We start from the raw sequence: 17355 nt of genomic DNA on the forward strand, positions 1-17355 counted from the left end.
TATTTAATTAAGGTCTGGTTTGGATGGTCTTTCAGTTGAACAATGTCAATGAAATTACAATAAAGCAACTCATACTATAAAGTCGTAAATATAAAACACTAAAAGTAGAAAATTCATATCTTTCAGAATATATCAACTTGTTTGAGCACCTATTGACGGATGTCAATCGCGACCGATTAAACTACTGTTTCTAGACTATTCATCAGATGTGGTACACGGTATAATGCGGCCAGTCGGCCACAACCAGAGCCTTCTCTGCTCCTGTTTGTTTGCTTTTAATTCTACAGGCGTTGTTATTTCCTTGATTTTTCACTATACCTGCTAAAAAAGTTTGTGCTAACTGCCAAAAGTAATGAAACATTTTTGGGAAAACTGGTTCTCAAAATCAGGATTTTGACCACTGTGGAATGATGTGTCAAAATCGATGTAAATAGAAGCACTACGAAATAAGAAGATGGATGATTAGTTTTGAGGGTTAGTGTGTCAAGCAATAAGGACAATGAAAGTATCCAGTCATTCAATAAAATTTAATCGTATAATATAACATACCCATGGCATAAAACTTATTGATAAAACAATAATCCGAAACTTTAACGCAAATACATATTGGAATTAATCTTATTATGTAATCAAATCATAACTTGTTGATATCACTGGCACAATAACTTCTAAATAATTGTTTGTCTTATCTCTATTGGTCCTGTCCTATGTCTTTAAAATACTTTCACTTAAGATACAAACATTAACATAATCACATTCAGATCTTAACTAAGTTGTATTTTAGACTTTATCTTCACTTATACCATCGACTTCATTGCTTTTCCCTTGTGGAAGTTCGTTCGTCACTATGTCCAAAGAGCCATTTTTACTTAAACCGCAAACGGAAAACACTTTGCTTCCAACATCGTGTTTCTTTACACAGTAAAGTACTATTATTAGTATAGTTAACAGCACCACTATGGCGCCTACAATGATTGGTGCACTCTGATCCATATCGCCTTCACTTAGCATTGCAAGTTTAATGTTTTCTTCTTGGAGGAATTTTTGGAGCTCTGAAAAGTACTGGAGTATGCCTTCTGTTGAGAGTTCTGATTCGCCTGTTATAGCTTGAAGGACTGTTCTCCAGTCTTCACTTGCGCCAAGAGCCATTCCGTCACTGAAAGAAATATGAGTTTTAGTACTTATATTTGCTAACTTTCATTTGATTTTATCATGATTGGGATAATCAACGAAGACGTAGAAGTTTTTGGGACACCTACCATTTTGGTATTACGTTAGTCCTACTTAATGTAACCAAATATAGTACAACCCTCGCATGCTGACGTCAATAGGATAGGTTTTCTGAATTTTAATGAGCATAGGTAATAAAAGTGATGACAACATTATCTGCCTCTTATAGCATTAAGGATCAAAGATCAGGATCGCGTATGATATTAAAATAGTTACTTGTGATGGTTTTTCTGTTTCCGTGTAGCCCTAATAAGCAGAATCTTCACGTTTTCCCCAAATTCTTAAAAAATCCGTCTTAATCTATTTTGTTGACAAAAAAATTGCTCTCATGATAAAAATAGCTTTTGTTTGTTGGTTTTCCAAATTAGTACTGCATAACGCTTTGTCACCACGGGGATTCCTTGATGAAATACATGTAATAATGTGTGAGAAACGTTCCATTACTTAGTTTTTACATGGACTTCAGAAACCCAAAACCTCAAAGTCACTATCAGCATAATATTAATGATACTTTAAGTTCTGAGAAGTCGAAATTTTATCAGATTTAACTTGTACTTGAACAAGGAAAAGATAAAATTAACGAACCAGTAATATCGTCTAGTTTTATGATCAGCAACATACATATGTAGTGTACAAAGTTAATAGAGACAATAAAAAGAGAGGACCAATTTATTAAAATTACCTATTATTGCAAGTAAGACAAAAATGAAGGCAAAAGTAACTCTGTTAGCTAAAATAGCAATAAGTCCTCGCCGTTTCTCGCCGAGGCTTTGGGCGGCGGCGACCTCTCGCGTCCGGCCCTGGTAGGCCGTGGTCCGGGGCGAGAGGGAATGGGATGCCGTCGTCTCCTTCTGCGAAGCGGTCATACTCGAGAAGGAGGAGGCGGAACGCCAGAGAGTTCGCATCTCTCATCCCGGCCGCCGCGCTGGACCAGGTAGACACCATGGGCGCCGAGTGTCGCGAGATGACTCCCGGCCACCGTAGGCGTGGGTCTGTGGGCGGTGAGTTCGGGTAGCTCATTGTCCCTCTGTCTGCTTAGACGACAGACCCGTGTCGACGGCCCGCGTTGTTCCACGCGCTCCTCAAAGAGATGTCAGCAACCCCAGCGGGGCCCAGCAGGGCTAAGGCTGCGGGTTGTTCGAAAGAGATACCGCGGCCCTGGTACATAAAAGGCCTATGACGGAACACGACGGTTTTTAGTCAGTAAGAGTCTGACACTCCCTCACCGCTGCTAACCCACAGCGGGAGGGGTACATTTGATGATTTTTGACGTCGTTAAAAAAAATATATATAAATAAATAAAAAAAGGCCTCGCCGTTTTATTTTTTGGGACTTCAAAAACCCTAAAATAAATGGAGAGGCATATAGAATTGGAAGCTTTAGCTAATCCTTAAAGTTATGGCCATTAGTATCAAACCAAGTCCTATCTAAGGTCGCGAATAACGTGTATTACCTCAACTACAATAAAACATCGTAATCAAGGTGCATAATAAAAACTATAAACAGTACATAAGTGGGTACTAGCAGCACATCTCCGCATTACGCCATCCACATCCTTGGCTAACAAAGAGTTAAACGATATTATTTTCCCATGCATTTTAATTAGACTGTACCTGAGAAGTTTTCCTGCTTCCTTCACACCATATATCGAACATTCATGTAAAGGTCCTGTATGATTCGCCCTTTTACACAAAGATAGCAGGATTTGGAACTCAAGCACGTGAGATATCAAATACCTGAAAAAATAAAAGATAATTTTCTTCAGTCGTGATTCATGATAATTGAAAAACTGTTATCTGTCACTACAGAGGTGAGTCAAGACCTCATTGATAACTTTTATGATATTGGTGACAGTAACAATGAGCTTATCAAGTGGAATGTAAATATTTGGAGGTGTGTTGGATAAGGCAAATAGAAAAATCATCGCTGCTTCCTGAACAAATTCTTCATCTCTTATTTCATACCTTATCTTTGGAAAATTTACGACCCTAAAGTATTTTCGCTCACTAATGCTACTTTACTATATGACAACCAAAGAAAATCTAAAGCTGCGGTAGAAATTGATAAAAAACTAGTCATGGCTGACTGTACAAGGTGTTATTATATATATCGGGTGTGTCGTTCATAATCACATTAAATGAAATGCGTTAATGTACTGGTTAATATATGTCGATTAACACAAAGAAAAAACAAAAATACGTAAAAATAAAAAAATGAAATTTTCAAACAAAGTAAATAGAATAAAAATGTGTGAAATTTAGAACACCATATAAAAGTCAGTCATTACAAGCAACTGAAATTCTCCCTTGAAAACTGACAGCTGTCAGGTGATCAAAACATTCGATACTCCTAACTTTATCTTTGCTTTACACATGATGTTGTAATTTATAAAAACGAAAAATGACTCCTGTGGTTAAACCGCTGAATGGATTAGGTTATTTTTTTACAATTCGCCATAGAATATCATAAAGTATATGCGATAGGATTTAATGTGACTGTATAGGTAAGCAAACTAAGTTACTGTATCAAGATCTCATGATTCATTCATTGACATGTAGGTAAAATATTGAAAAGAAAAGTGCAAAATATTTGTCAACTATACCTACTAAAGATATATCTATCGGTCATAACACTGCTAGATCTCTGTCTAAAGTCAAAGGGTTCGTAACTAAAGGCATTGTTTAGTCATTGTCTTCCTACATCACGTATTTCCACTCATTAGCACTTTCACTAACAAGTACTTACATGTATAACTAAGGATGCATCTACACGGTGCAAGAAACTTGAGCATGTTGAGGCAGATGCGCAGGTTACAGGCATTTCAAAAACGTGCTGGTCCAGCGACTCTCGCATGTACCAAAGCAGTATACCGAGCCGCATGCTCTTGTCACTTGTCGGTTGCAAGTGTTGACTTGCTCCATCTAAATGTACCGTGTAGATGCACCCTAAGTGTACATACTTACGTAATGTATTGCACGTGGGACACAACGTGGTACTTAGCTGCTGGATCTAGGTCGGTTTCATTCCTAGGTACTGGGGGTGACACTCCAGTCTCTTTAATTCTGGAAATAAGGGTTAAGTTATATTGATTTCAGCAAACTATGTATTTAAATGTTTAACTTAATCGGTACTTAATGTAGAGGATTATTAAGAATTAGACGCAAGTTTCAAGCAGTGTTTGATAGTAGATTCAAGCAATCTATTCTGTTCGCGCAACCAAGGACATCGACACCCATTGAGTAATTTTAGTGTGAAAACGGAAAAATATCCCTGCATGTATAAAACAAACATACGAACTTTCATTTGTAAAATTAGTAGTTTTCTATACGCCTGTCGTACCTATATTGTTTAAGATTATGGTCTCACGTGTGAGAAGCACTTCGTGCTATGATGGTAGGGCTACCCGAGACAAATCCAAAAAAAACCTAATTTGTACAGCTCTAATTTTATCCTAAGCATATTGAGGTCATTATAGTGTTAGACTTATGTTAATCAGACATTACGAGTAGGACGAAACTGATGATTCGTATACCAGGGACCGTAATTCAACCCGCCTTATAAGGGATACTGCTATTCGTCCCATTTAACGCATATCTCCCTTGCGTTGATAAAATCATTTTATCATGTTGGATTGATCTCAAATGAAGCACTGAATTAATAAAATCTGTTGGATTAATTTAAGGCTTCTGACTTCAAATATTATAGTAATCCTTCATTTGAAGCAGTGCCACAGACTTATCTTTTTTGTTATGTCTGGTTTGACATACTGGCTGATTGATACGTACATTGCTTTGAATAGCGGTTAGACTTTAGGAACTTTCCACATGCAGTATCTATTGTTCCTTTCTTCATCTAAGCTTATAAGCTGTGTAAGCTAAAAATATATTTACAGACGGCCAGCGACCTAGTCCTACGCAATGCCGCGAAGAGATAAGGAGATATACAGGTAAGTTTACAGTTAACTTGTGCCTATAAATGGATCATAGACACATGATTTGACTTGCTAATAAGCAATCACTACCTAGACGTATGATTAGAATTAGTAATTGCAGTTTTGCAGTTATTTGGCATCTGTTTTTAGTAAAGCCTTGTTTGGGAAACCAGTTTGTGCGAAAACATGTAGCTGTTTTTTTTTAATGCATCTGATGAAGCATTTGTGTTATCTCACATAGTGCAGTCATTGAAGCGAAAAATACGGTCTAACCTCGGATTTTTTTTACTTTGAACCGATTTGCATGAAATTTTGGAATTAGGTTCATCTTACCCTTAACTTCAAAAGTGAAAGTGATTTGAACTCCGCCACCCCCCCTGGGGGTGGTTGCCACCTTACCTTAAAATTTCATGCAAATCGGTTCACAGTAAAAAAAATCGGAGCAATAATGCTTCAATGACTGCACTAACAATGTCACTTGTGAGATGGTGACGGCATATAGAAGAGAATAGAAAGTTGAAACATGTTTCGCCTAATAAAATGGGGGTAAGTGCAAGAGGATGATTGTGCATTGATTTAAAATAGGTAGGTATTTGTTAGCAAAAAAGTGATGTGAAATTATTTCTTCTATTCTTCATGAAGGATCTATTCTAGGTCTATAAACCTGTTTTTTGTTGCAGTTTATTTTTGTATTAGGCAATTGAATTCTGAGGAAATCTAGTCTCTCATCAATTATTTGCATATATCTTAAATTAGCCTGATCATGCAAGACTTTAATTCTTCTTGATATTTGCTTGGCTATAACTTTTTATACAAGGTCTACAATTTACTCAACATCTGTTACCAAATACCATACATGATTTTACCTGTATTTATCCTTATGACCTCATGTACTCGATCGTTGAATAAATCGAGTGAAAACAATGTTTACAAGGCCTACAGGCGAGAATATATACTAGTATTGACTTCAAGACGAATCACATAAAAACTTAAACAGAGAGTTATAACTTTGATAAGTTCTCTGTCATTACAAGCTTTTTTGATTCTTCCGCTTGTACGCTCCTTGTAAAACACTGGTCCTCAGCTGCATCCGGTTAGACTAGAAGCAGACCTCAACATAGCTGGGAAAAGTCTAGGCAGATGATGCTGACGTACACCCTTTTTTCTCAGCAGATACTTAGTGACAAAAAAAAATTATAAAGTACTCTTAGTCTTAGATAAAGGAAAAGCACTCTGTCATACCTCTTTTTTGCATTTCAATAAAGTACCGCGTCTTGATTGAAAAAATTGATCTAGTAATTAACTACCATGAATTTGCATAATTATTACTTTAAATCAAATCGAAGATCTGACCGAGTTTTACAGGTATTGGTTAGGTACCTACATAACATTCCCAATTTTTTTTTTTCTTATAAAATATTATCGACATAAGCGAGTATTAACCCAATTCGAGCGAGTATTAATTCATTTTAATAATTAATTTATTTATAAGCGTTATTTGTGTTATTTATGTAGATTTTGTTAATTAGTATGCAATGCAAGCTTGATGAATTGTTTGAAAAATGAAGAAATCATTTAAATCTCAAATGTCGAATAGTATTATTGTAATCAACCGACTAACGTGACATTAAATGTCACGTTATACAGTTATATTATGTCGTGAAGAAAGTAGGTACCTGCTCGTGTAGTCAGAAACGGTTGGCTTTGTCGCTAAAGAATATATCGAAACTTTAAAGTAAATAGTGATAACCTATATAAGTATGATCCTTCACTTTGTTGACTATAATTAAATTAACTTTTAGTGAAGATATACCTAGTACTTGTCCCGAAGAATTGTATATACCTATGTACTTACCAAATAAGCTTCTCTGAAAGAATTTACTATGAACTAAATTTAGGTACTAACCTTAGATCCCACCAATGCTGATTCCAATCCTCCAAGCTGCTATTCCCAAATACATCCCACCTCCACTTATCCAAGACATAAGCGTAAGCCATCAGCGGGAACTTCTCCAACGCGACCCAGAGAAGGTGGTTCAAGGTCACTTCGGGACCCGTTTCAACCTTCACCAAGTTCAAGGTCATCAAGTGTTCAGGCGAGGTCAACTGAACGGCGACGATGTCGGAGATTGCATCGTGGAACGCTTGAATACGTAAGTAATTAATTGTTTATCATATTTGTTTATCTTGTAAAACAATCACGTCTTTGATCCTTGAGAGGTCAAGTAAAGGTTGTGGGTACCAACATTCAAAAACAATTTGGCATTCTAATTGAAGGGCGGGTTGACACATTTTTTGTGATAATGTAAAACCTCTGTCAAAAATTAGATTGATTTTTTTGTCAATGCCAGCAAATTAATATTAGATGTAAGCAAGCCCTTCACAGTTCGAGCTACGCTTTCAAATTTTACTGTCTGTTTTATCGTGTATTAAAGCAAAACATGAACTTAAAGCATTGCAATTAATATAAAGCTTCGAAACCGTAAAATATTCCGTTAATCCAGATTCCTGTTCAAAAAGCACGATGCTAACCGCAATGGCATTCTATTTATCAATTACTATCCCTGAACTTTGGATGGCTTAAATATGTGAAAATACAAATTATTTTCATAATGTTCAATTTGTTGCTCTCAGCATTACCTAAACTTATAAGAAGGTTCAAGTCAACTAAGTTTTAAGCACATAGTAAAGGTAAGTGAGTAGATATTGCCGCCGAGTAATTTTGATAACGAAACTATTGTGGCTGCATCCGAATTGATAAACTTGTATGTGTCATATGAGATTTGTCATCGACTTCGTATTGTTGAACTTAACGTCCTTAAAGTAAGTACTTCAACAATAACAACATGAAGTATCTGATAAGGTATCAATTTCGGAAGCTTAGTTATTTATAACAGTCATACTTTTCCCTTTAACTAGTTTCTACGAGTGGTTTCATCTGCATACCTCGGGAACTATATCACGCATCCAGATGAAAAATACCCTTGATCAATAAACTGGCTATGTAAGCCTGAAAGTATTTTTTATTCATTTATGTTATTTTATTTGCGTTATTTATTTATTTTTGTCATAAGCAATTAGGCTTTATTCCACTCTACTTCACTCAACATAATTGTTAAATAGATTAATTGTGTCTGATTCTGTTGACCTGTTTACATTAGCTTTTTACTGTAGGTAACAAAAACGATCATCAATTACCTGGATTTGGCCCGTCTCTGTACAATGGAGGAAGATTCCTGTAATGCTTGAAATACTGAACGTGTCCTAAAAGTCTTGCAGCTCGGGATAGGCCAACGACAACATCCGTCACCTTGTCTCCGCACCATTTTATTCTAGAGAACAATAAAATAATTTCTTTATAAACATGTGTATAAACAAACAGTATAGTATGGTATTCCTGTGATATCATATTAACTGGGAGATTGACTGCATTCCTCACCAGTACTTCATTTAAAATCCACAATAATAATTATTTATTTCTCTCATATTTTCTTCACATATCAAATACATAGAATAGAAAAGAATATAATTATTTGTTTGAAATATGGTTAACGATGTTGTGTGGAAATCGTTGACGATGTTTGTGAACCCAGGCGTAATATTCGTCCTTTTGCGAAGTATAGTTAGTTACAAAGCAAAGTGTTGCATTCAAATGTTTTTGTAAAATTCAATGACAAGGCGTATGTGCCACAAAGTATAGGTAAATCTACTGCATAGGTATAAGATTTATAAAATCAAAATATACATTTCTATGAAGGAGTCACATATTTGACTGCAGATTCAATCAAAAACCGCAAAAAGAACTAAGCTGAAAAAATCCCTTCACTATACAACGAAGCACGTGATGAAGCAGTACTAGTAAAAAAGTTTTCGCGCAAAAAGTTTTAAATTAAATAGACATTTCATACTGCCAAGCATAGTCACGTGTTGCCAAACAGATATAAATTAATCGTATCTGTATAGAACTCACTGTCCAATCGAAGGTCGAGTTAAATGTAAAGGTTAACTTTTACCCTTCTATGTCGGATATGAACAAAAATCATGACTTGCAAATATTGTTTCTATGTACATCATACTTATGACATAATACGGAAGAACAAATATAGTTGGGTCTAGACAAGAACTGGATGAAACTGAACTAATCGTACATACTAACTTTAAATAATCCTTTACTCATAAGTAAAGGTTCATCAATCATTCGAGTATTCCACGTAGAACTCAGTAGATAACCCCAAATCAAAAGGCTTACACAATAAAAGTATTTAGGTCAACTTACTTGTAATTAACACCATCACACATATCATGGCTAGATGGCAAGCAATTGGCCGTCGCCATTGTTTCTTTTATATCTTGGTAGGAATCCTTAGCACTCTCAAACCCAAGAGATTGATGGAACTCATCAACTGCGTCAAACAGATCTTTGGAATGTAAGGTCTCATTGGCAGGCAGCTTGGGTCTCATGTGATCAGCATATGCCACTACTTTTGGGTAGATGGCCTGCCATTCTTGAGCCCATAGGTTACCTGAAATGGTTCGTTAGATATGTCGTTTAAAAATCAATAATAAACAACCAATAAAACGCTACTGATATAAAACACAGAGTAAACAGAACAAGAAGCGTATTGCTCTAAACAAAACTCTAAAGGACAATGCCAGGGTCTGGGCTCAAAGTTTGCCCAGCAGTGGGAGTAGTTCCAGCTGGTTCCATAGTGCACTCTGAACACGAAATCCAAATATTTTTGAAATCGGTCCCAGAGGTCCCGAAAAAAACCGGTTCAAATGTTCTCCATAGATAATCACTTAACAAAGCCTGAGCCATTTGCCCAGTACTGAAAGTGGTCGAAATAGGTTCTTTACTGCACTGTTAACACGAAATCCAAATATTTTGGAAATCGGTCTCAGAGGTCCCGAGAAAAACCGGTTCTAATGTTAAACTTGAACAGTCACTTTATGAAGCCAAAGCCATTTCCCAGAAGTGGAAATGGTTAGAATAGGTTCTTTACTTCACTGTTAACACGAAGTCCAAATATTTTGGAAATCGGTCCCAGAGGTCCCGAGAAAAACCGGTTCTAATGTTAAACTTGAACAGTCACTTTATAAAGCCCAAGCCATTTGCCCAGTAGTGGAAATTGTTAAAATAGATTCCTTACTTCAATCTTAACACGGAATCCAAATATTTTTGAAATCGGTCCCAGAGGTCCCGAGAAAAACCGGTTCAAATGTTCTCCATAGATAGTCACTTAACAAAGCCTGAGCCATTTGCCCAGTAGTGAAAGTGGTCGAAATAGGTTCTTTACTGCACTGCTAACACGAAATCTAAATATTTTGGAAATCGGTCCCAGAGCTCTCGAGAAAAACCGGTTCTAATGTTAAACTTGAACAGTCACTTTATAAAGCCCAAGCCATTTGCCCAGTAGAGGGAATGGTTAGAATAGGTTCTTTACTTCACTGTTAATACGAAATCCAAATATTTTAGAAATCGGTCCCAGAGGTCCCGAGAAAAACCGGTTCTAATGTTAGCCAGCCATTGTTAGCAAGCCATTTTAAGCAGCCACAAACCTAACAACCTCTTTTCTTGAAATAACATTCAGATAGTTAGTGGTTTCACTGTTAACAGGATAAAAAAACAGAAATAGACGTTTAAAGGTAATTGTTGTTTCTCTTCCTTTTCAGTCTCTATCTACCACAATCAGTCCTAAGTTCGTGTAGAGTCATGCAATTAATATCCATAATGGCAATGAAAAAATGTTATCAAGACGAATAAAATAAGCTCGAACACGAGGTAGTAAATAGATACCGTTGAGGAGTTCCCTCGTCTCACTGTCGTCTTAATCGTCAGGTCAGCCATGCGATTCTGTAACAAACACATCATCGATGCTAACAACGACGAGTTCACAGATGTCGCATCGTAGACATCGCTTTTAAAAACAACGTTGATAAAAACCGTATTCGCTAAGCAAAAAAACTCGTCGACGATCTGACGAACAACGATGACGGCTAAGATGTTTACAGTGTTGCCAAAATTCCATTTAAAGTATAATCGAGAAAATCTCGACTAACGTTTTTTGGGGTTATTTCGACATTTTAAGTCAATGTAAATGCATAATATGTATGTTTAAAACACATTCTTTTCGTTATGCAACGAATATTTAATTAATTATATCATTTTCGATATAGAAAATAATGACTCAAATCTTTGACATTTGTTATAAGGTTATGTAGTATAATATATAGTCTGTGTCATTTCAAAACTTCAAAACCAAAACAAACATTTTGCTCATAACTAGATTATAAGTTTATTTATTTAAATACGAGAATCGAGATTTCAAAGCTCCAAATGGCTTTAAGCGGTCAAGTGGACTTTAAAAAAAGTTGTACCCATAGCCAACGGCATTCTACTTGTCCTGTGTTTTAGTTTGGTGCCAAAACTATCGAAAGTAAGTACACAATACGTAACATTTATATTTTAATATACAATACAGTCTTTGTGAACTACGTCTATTAACTAAAATATTTATCTTTTAGTATCTCGCAACGCACTGCCTTCGTTGAGTCAGCTGGAAGAGCTAGTAAGCTTTTTGGAAAGTAAACCATGTTTGATTATGATGGGCCATGCTCGTACTGCGAATGCGAGCATGCATGCATGATCCGAAAACAACAGCCCTAAACAGTGAAGTAGTGGGTGTATGAAAATTTTGGAGCAGTGGTGTAAGGTTAGTAAACAATAATCATTTATGAACCTATATAGTGTGTGTTTACCGTTGCATTGAATCATGGTAAGTATAGTAGGTACTCTTATACATTGTGTTTTGTATGTATTAGGTACTAAATTAGTATTGACAGCAGGCAAATACAATGACTTTACTCTATCCTTCAAATTCAATCATAAAGGCATTTGAAATTGCAACTGAAAGTTAAACCACACCAAGCAAATTGTTGTTCTATTTATTTTATATATTAGGTACACCATATAATTTTTGCTTGTGTTACAGTACTGGAAGGACAAAAAGGAGCAGTTCAGAGGAAGTCCAGTTCTATTGCAGCTGCGAGCCAACATGAAGAATTTGCCAGAACTTGGTGTAATCAAGTTAAAAATACATTCTATTATGCAAGGAGAATGTTTTGGAATCTGAATTTAGAAATAAACGCATGTTCATTATAAAATACAAAATAATAAATAGACATGATGAATTAAAATATTGTTTTATTAATTCATGATTACAGAAAAGTTCAGTATTTTTATAAAAATTACTTTGATACCTGCACACTATTGTGTAATGTTAAAAATGTTTATATTACTATTTAACATACACAGGTAAAATACATATGTATTGTTAGAAGGTGTCTACATAGTATTGTTTATTAAATAACTTCTAGCATGACATCCACTGTCCAAGTCACTGCTAGAGTCCGGCTTGCTTATCAACCGGGTCACAGTTGCTTCTTACCTACCTCGTACTTATCAATAATATCTGGATGGTTGATGGCATCTAATGTATATTGTTGAGTCCTTGAGGCAGATGCTTGTGAGACATTGTTCTTGCAATGTCACATAGCATTATTTGGTACTTAAATCCCACTAACAAAAAATTTGACAGTACCTGCAAAAGGTGGATGGACAGTAAGTTTTAGGCACCTATCCACTGTACTGTATGATGATTTATATTATATTGATTAAGTGTAATATATTGGTGCGGTTGCTAATTCCTCCTCGACGATTCGCCTTTCTTAGGAAAGGGGAAATCTCAGGAAATCTTTCAACTGTCGAATCTGTTCTTCAGTCAATCTTATTATAGTTTCTATCAGTAGTTAGTGTTAGTAAATCTATACTAATATTATAAAGCTGAAGAGTTTGTTTGTTTGTTTGTTTGAACGCGCTAATCTCCGAAACTACTGGTCCGATTTGAAAAATCCTTTCAGTGTTAGATAGCCCATTTATCGAGGAAGGCTATAGGCTACTTTTTATCCCGGTACGGGAAGTAGTTCCCACGGGATGCGGGTGAAACCGCCGGCAGAAGCTAGTCCATAATACGTATCACGGAGGCCTGACTTCTTATTTATTTAATTATCATGATGTTTAGTTTCTTCCAACGAAAAATCATACAGGAAAGACGAACTGCCATCTAAAACATTAAAAATAGGCGCAAATGTTTCAGGGATTAAAGTACGATAAACAAATCATCATAAAAACATATTTTCACATTGCAATTTATTAAATAACTTGTTTTACTTACATTTTAATCGCCTTCATCCAAGAAAACATCCACAATTTACAAGCTTTTCGGTTTGACAGATAAAATCGAAGGCGAAGGCGAGGTTGTCGTTGCAGGCGAGGATGTTTCGTGTTGCTGAATACCGATTTTCATACATTTGGCACCAAATGTTAGTTCTATGTCACGCCGTCAACATCGTTGAGGCGCTACGATCGCGCAATTGTAACTAATGAATACCGCCGAGTTTTCATCTGATGTTACAACGATGATTTCTTGGTTGTAAAGATGTTTTGCCTTAGTGAATCACACCCCAGGTCTTAACCTCCACAGTTTTGTGGTGTCGGAGACATACCCGAATGACAAGTTTTTGTTCGATATGTGCTTACAATTTCCGAGAGTTCCCTATTGTTTTAAGGTTTCTATCACCAGACCCTGGACCGAATAACAAAGGAACCATTTGGAAACTAAATCCTTTCAAACAATAAAATGATTGTTTAAATCGGTTGGTAAACGACGGAGTTATGCACGTACTTACGTAAAAAGAATGCAAACGAACTGAGAAACTCCTCCATTTTTTGAAGTCGGTAAAAAAAAATTCTCGTTCAATACCTCGTATTTGTCGATTAATATTATAATGCATTTCAATTAAGGTAACAAAAGTGGAATAGTTAAGAGTTCGTAAGCATATTTTTCGTAATATTGAATAAGAGTCAAACCAGTTTTTCTCAGGACTCCTGGGATAGATTTCGAAATATTTCGGTCTGGGACCTATCATAAGCCTATGGAACATAATACACTATGCAGTTACTGTGGGCAACTCTTGAGCCCAACTTCCATACAAAGAATAGCATTGTCCTTTCAATGCGATAATACACGAAGACATATGTATTGCTACAAAACATTCATCAGGCACCCTAAAACTTGTAAATATTACAAGATCACACTTACCTAAAATATGAGCAGGAATGAGTTTATCGTTGCTCTTCAAAAGATCTCTGTAAACCAATTTCAATTTTGCTCTAACATAACCATGTAGTAAATCGTAAAAAGGTTTAATCTCCGTCCAGATTCGATCGACAGTTCCAACGAAATCATCATCTTCGAAAGCATATCGCCACATATCGCCTGCATCGGTAAAGTTCTCCGATTCTGCAACCCTGTTCATTCTTACTACATAGTCTTTGAATATCGGACGAATTTTCTTTCCAGTCGTATCGCGATAAACTTTCCAATAATAAGCCAACTCTTTTGTGTCGTTGCTTGTTTTAAAGATCGATATTACGTCTGGAAAAATGTTTGGATTGTTAACAGTGAATTCGTTTGCGATTTCTGTTAAGTTTAAGACAGGAGATTGAACGGGTGAGATTTTTTTTGGACTTGATAACAATCAATAAGTAATAGATAACAATATGATATTCAAAACTTAAATAACTGATATCTGTATCGTAGGTAATCAGTGACAGAATGTTTCGTCTATTTAAGTGCACAGTACGAAAATTAGAATACGATTTGATTATGTTTATAAGGGGGGACAACCAACTATCAAAATGCCGTCAATTGGTCATTTTGATGATGTAGCGGCAGATTATGCTTTGGTTAACATCTTAGTTTCTCGTACATGGTGCAACCCACCCTAAGTATTTATTAATTATCATAAAAAGTAAATTATACTGACTGACCACTCATGGTTCGTACCGAATCTTCCGCGCTGCAAGTCGAGTTATAGGCACAAACAGTGACGCGGCTCCATATCCTTTGCATCGTGTCTATTTCTTCTCTTTGCTGGAATTAATCAACCATTTCACAAAAATATAGCATGATCAAAACAGGTCTAAGTTACCTTCGAAGATAGGTAGGAAGGTAACTCAAAAACACCACTTGATTTTAGATAAGAAGGCGAAAGTAGCTTTTTACGCCCACTGCGACGCAATTTACGGAAACAAAAATAAAGTATAACTGCATTTAGCGCCGTTCAATGCTTTCTGAAATTTAAGTAGGTACATTACAGTAAGATTTTCCTAGTAGGTATACCTTGCTTTGTGGCATCTGGACATTAGTGCCCCGTTCTTTTATGATTCTTATTTTCCTTTTCACCTTTGGGTCATTCATGACTTGCTCATCATTTAAATATTTCTTTTTCAATATGTTCCAATATTGTTTCTTTATTTCGTCCTCCTCTGCAGCAATGCGAACCTGAAAATCATCATCGATATGGATTGAGACCCAAAAAAGACTTTATAGAGCTACTGGTTTGAAAGTTGTTCTTACCATTTTATTCTTCTTAGCTTCATTATTTATATCAGTAACGTATGACCAAAGAGCTTCTTGTGACGTCTTGCAAACATCTAAACTTAATTTATCTATTTCGTCCATAAATACATCGAGACTATTATTAACCTTATCTAACTCATCTAATTGGTATTTAAATGTTTCAACAATATCATTTGTCTTAACTATTAACGCATTGGGATCTAATACAGTTCTCATAGCATCATCTAAGAACTTCTTTTCCTTGCCTTCGTCAATATCGGTTTCTATTTCATGACCGCTTTCTTCTGACAGTTCCACTGTTTTGTTACCCTTTGATACTTTATCATCTGCAGACATATCTGACGTAGGGTTTGGTGGAAACTGTACGGCTATCGACGTTGAAGCTATTATCAGAACACATGTTAATCGCTGTAACAACAAACTCATTATAGTGTATCTACCAACTGATGCATTGTTTATCAATACAAACGTCTGTGTATCGAACAACACTTCTTTGAAGGCAGGATGTAGTACTGACACATTATCATCTACGCTACAGTTCAATGGTAAGTTTTAAGGCCAATGTTACATGTAAGTGCCGTATCAGATGTCGTGTGAGCGATTCAACAATAGCCTAAGTGCAGTACCGTAGTTGAATAATGATTGTATCCTCTTTCTTGTCTATCGCGCCTGGTAGGCCAGTCGGTGTTCATGATAACTAATTCTAAACTGATGTATTACATTTGTGACCATTTTTATTACTACTTCCTGTAAAATGTGGTCAGGAGCATCTGAACCGTTATCTTTTTAATCTGCTTGCAGTTTTAGTGGGTGGGATGTACTCAGATTTATCTAATAAGATGACCTCATGAGACTTGAGGGGCTTAACTAAAAAGACCATGCTTTATTGTTATCTTCATTATCTACTGCCATAAGCACTACAGTAAAAGTTTTAATAAGAGTATGCCTTTAACACTTCGACTTATCTAGCAGTCTTTTAAAATAGTAGTGCACTATAAACGGAAGTTTTAATGGCAAACCAATTACCTGCCTTATCACGAAACACACTAACAAGTAGGGTCAGTCTAGTGAAACCACACTTATGTTATTGAATTAACAAAGTAAGAATAACAATTGCACGAAAACGTGAAATACCCACTGTGAATATCATCGTGTTGGTAGAAAAATCCACAGCTGTGTCAACTTGTACTACACATATCAACCGCAGCACTGCACCCACCACATTTTCAGTTCAAGACTTTGATGTAGAATATTGTAGCGATCGTGTTACGTGAACCAGCGCTAGGAGACGACAACGCGAGCACAGCACACTCTCTGTTTCACTTGTTGCTGGTTGTTTGTGAATACTGCGATGTTTGATCGTTTTGTGGTGGATTTTTCAAATTGGAACAATTGAACGGCTGTTTTGTTTTGAAAACGTAGAACGGTAGGAGCGCGCCGCGCGACCCGCTTGCAAGCGCGGGCGCATTGTTATGCCACATAGAAATGCCTACCTCAATTCAATAGCTCCACGGTGCGTTCTCGTGCGACCGGACGTCGGATCGTACAGTGCTAACACCTTATTATCGTGGTTTGTTTATCGAATGGTTAACGCCTTGATTAATTATTGTGACATATTGACTACATGAACTTATGTGATACAGGATACGCTGGGCAACATTGTCAGTATAGGTACCTACTTACAGCATTAACGCGTATCGTAGCGTACCA

The 17355-nt window shown here is 36.3% G+C and overlaps 1 protein-coding gene and 1 long non-coding RNA gene across 2 annotated transcripts; one reads left to right on the forward strand and one right to left on the reverse strand.

Moving 5' to 3' along the window:
• Positions 1–513: 513 nt before the first annotated feature.
• On the reverse strand, positions 514–17097 carry LOC124634559 (angiotensin-converting enzyme-like). The gene is made up of 11 exons (XM_047170178.1): positions 16784–17097; positions 15643–16053; positions 15406–15567; positions 15054–15156; positions 14323–14658; positions 9438–9684; positions 8360–8493; positions 7068–7305; positions 4194–4292; positions 2844–2966; positions 514–1156 (listed from the first exon to the last, which is right to left on the reverse strand). Exons 1-11 carry the CDS (start codon positions 16793–16795, stop codon positions 781–783), a joined length of 2241 nt encoding a protein of 746 aa, XP_047026134.1. The 5' UTR covers positions 16796–17097; the 3' UTR covers positions 514–780.
• Positions 11322–12299, forward strand: LOC124634560. Its single transcript, XR_006984887.1, has 3 exons — positions 11322–11598; positions 11687–11874; positions 12154–12299. It is a non-coding gene; the product is annotated as an uncharacterized LOC124634560 (long non-coding RNA).
• Positions 17098–17355: the final 258 nt, after the last annotated feature.

The sequence above is a fragment of the Helicoverpa zea genome, chromosome 11, assembly GCF_022581195.2.
Source record: "Helicoverpa zea isolate HzStark_Cry1AcR chromosome 11, ilHelZeax1.1, whole genome shotgun sequence".
NCBI lineage: Eukaryota > Metazoa > Arthropoda > Insecta > Lepidoptera > Noctuidae > Helicoverpa > Helicoverpa zea.

Coding starts and splice junctions, on each gene's coding strand:
- LOC124634559 (XM_047170178.1), bottom strand. Junction 15,568..15,642: donor AAGCTAAGAAGAATAAAATG/GTAAGAACAACT, acceptor GATGATTTTCAG/GTTCGCATTGCTGCAGAGGA. Junction 2,967..4,193: donor TCCCACGTGCAATACATTAC/GTAAGTATGTAC, acceptor TTATTTTTTCAG/GTATTTGATATCTCACGTGC.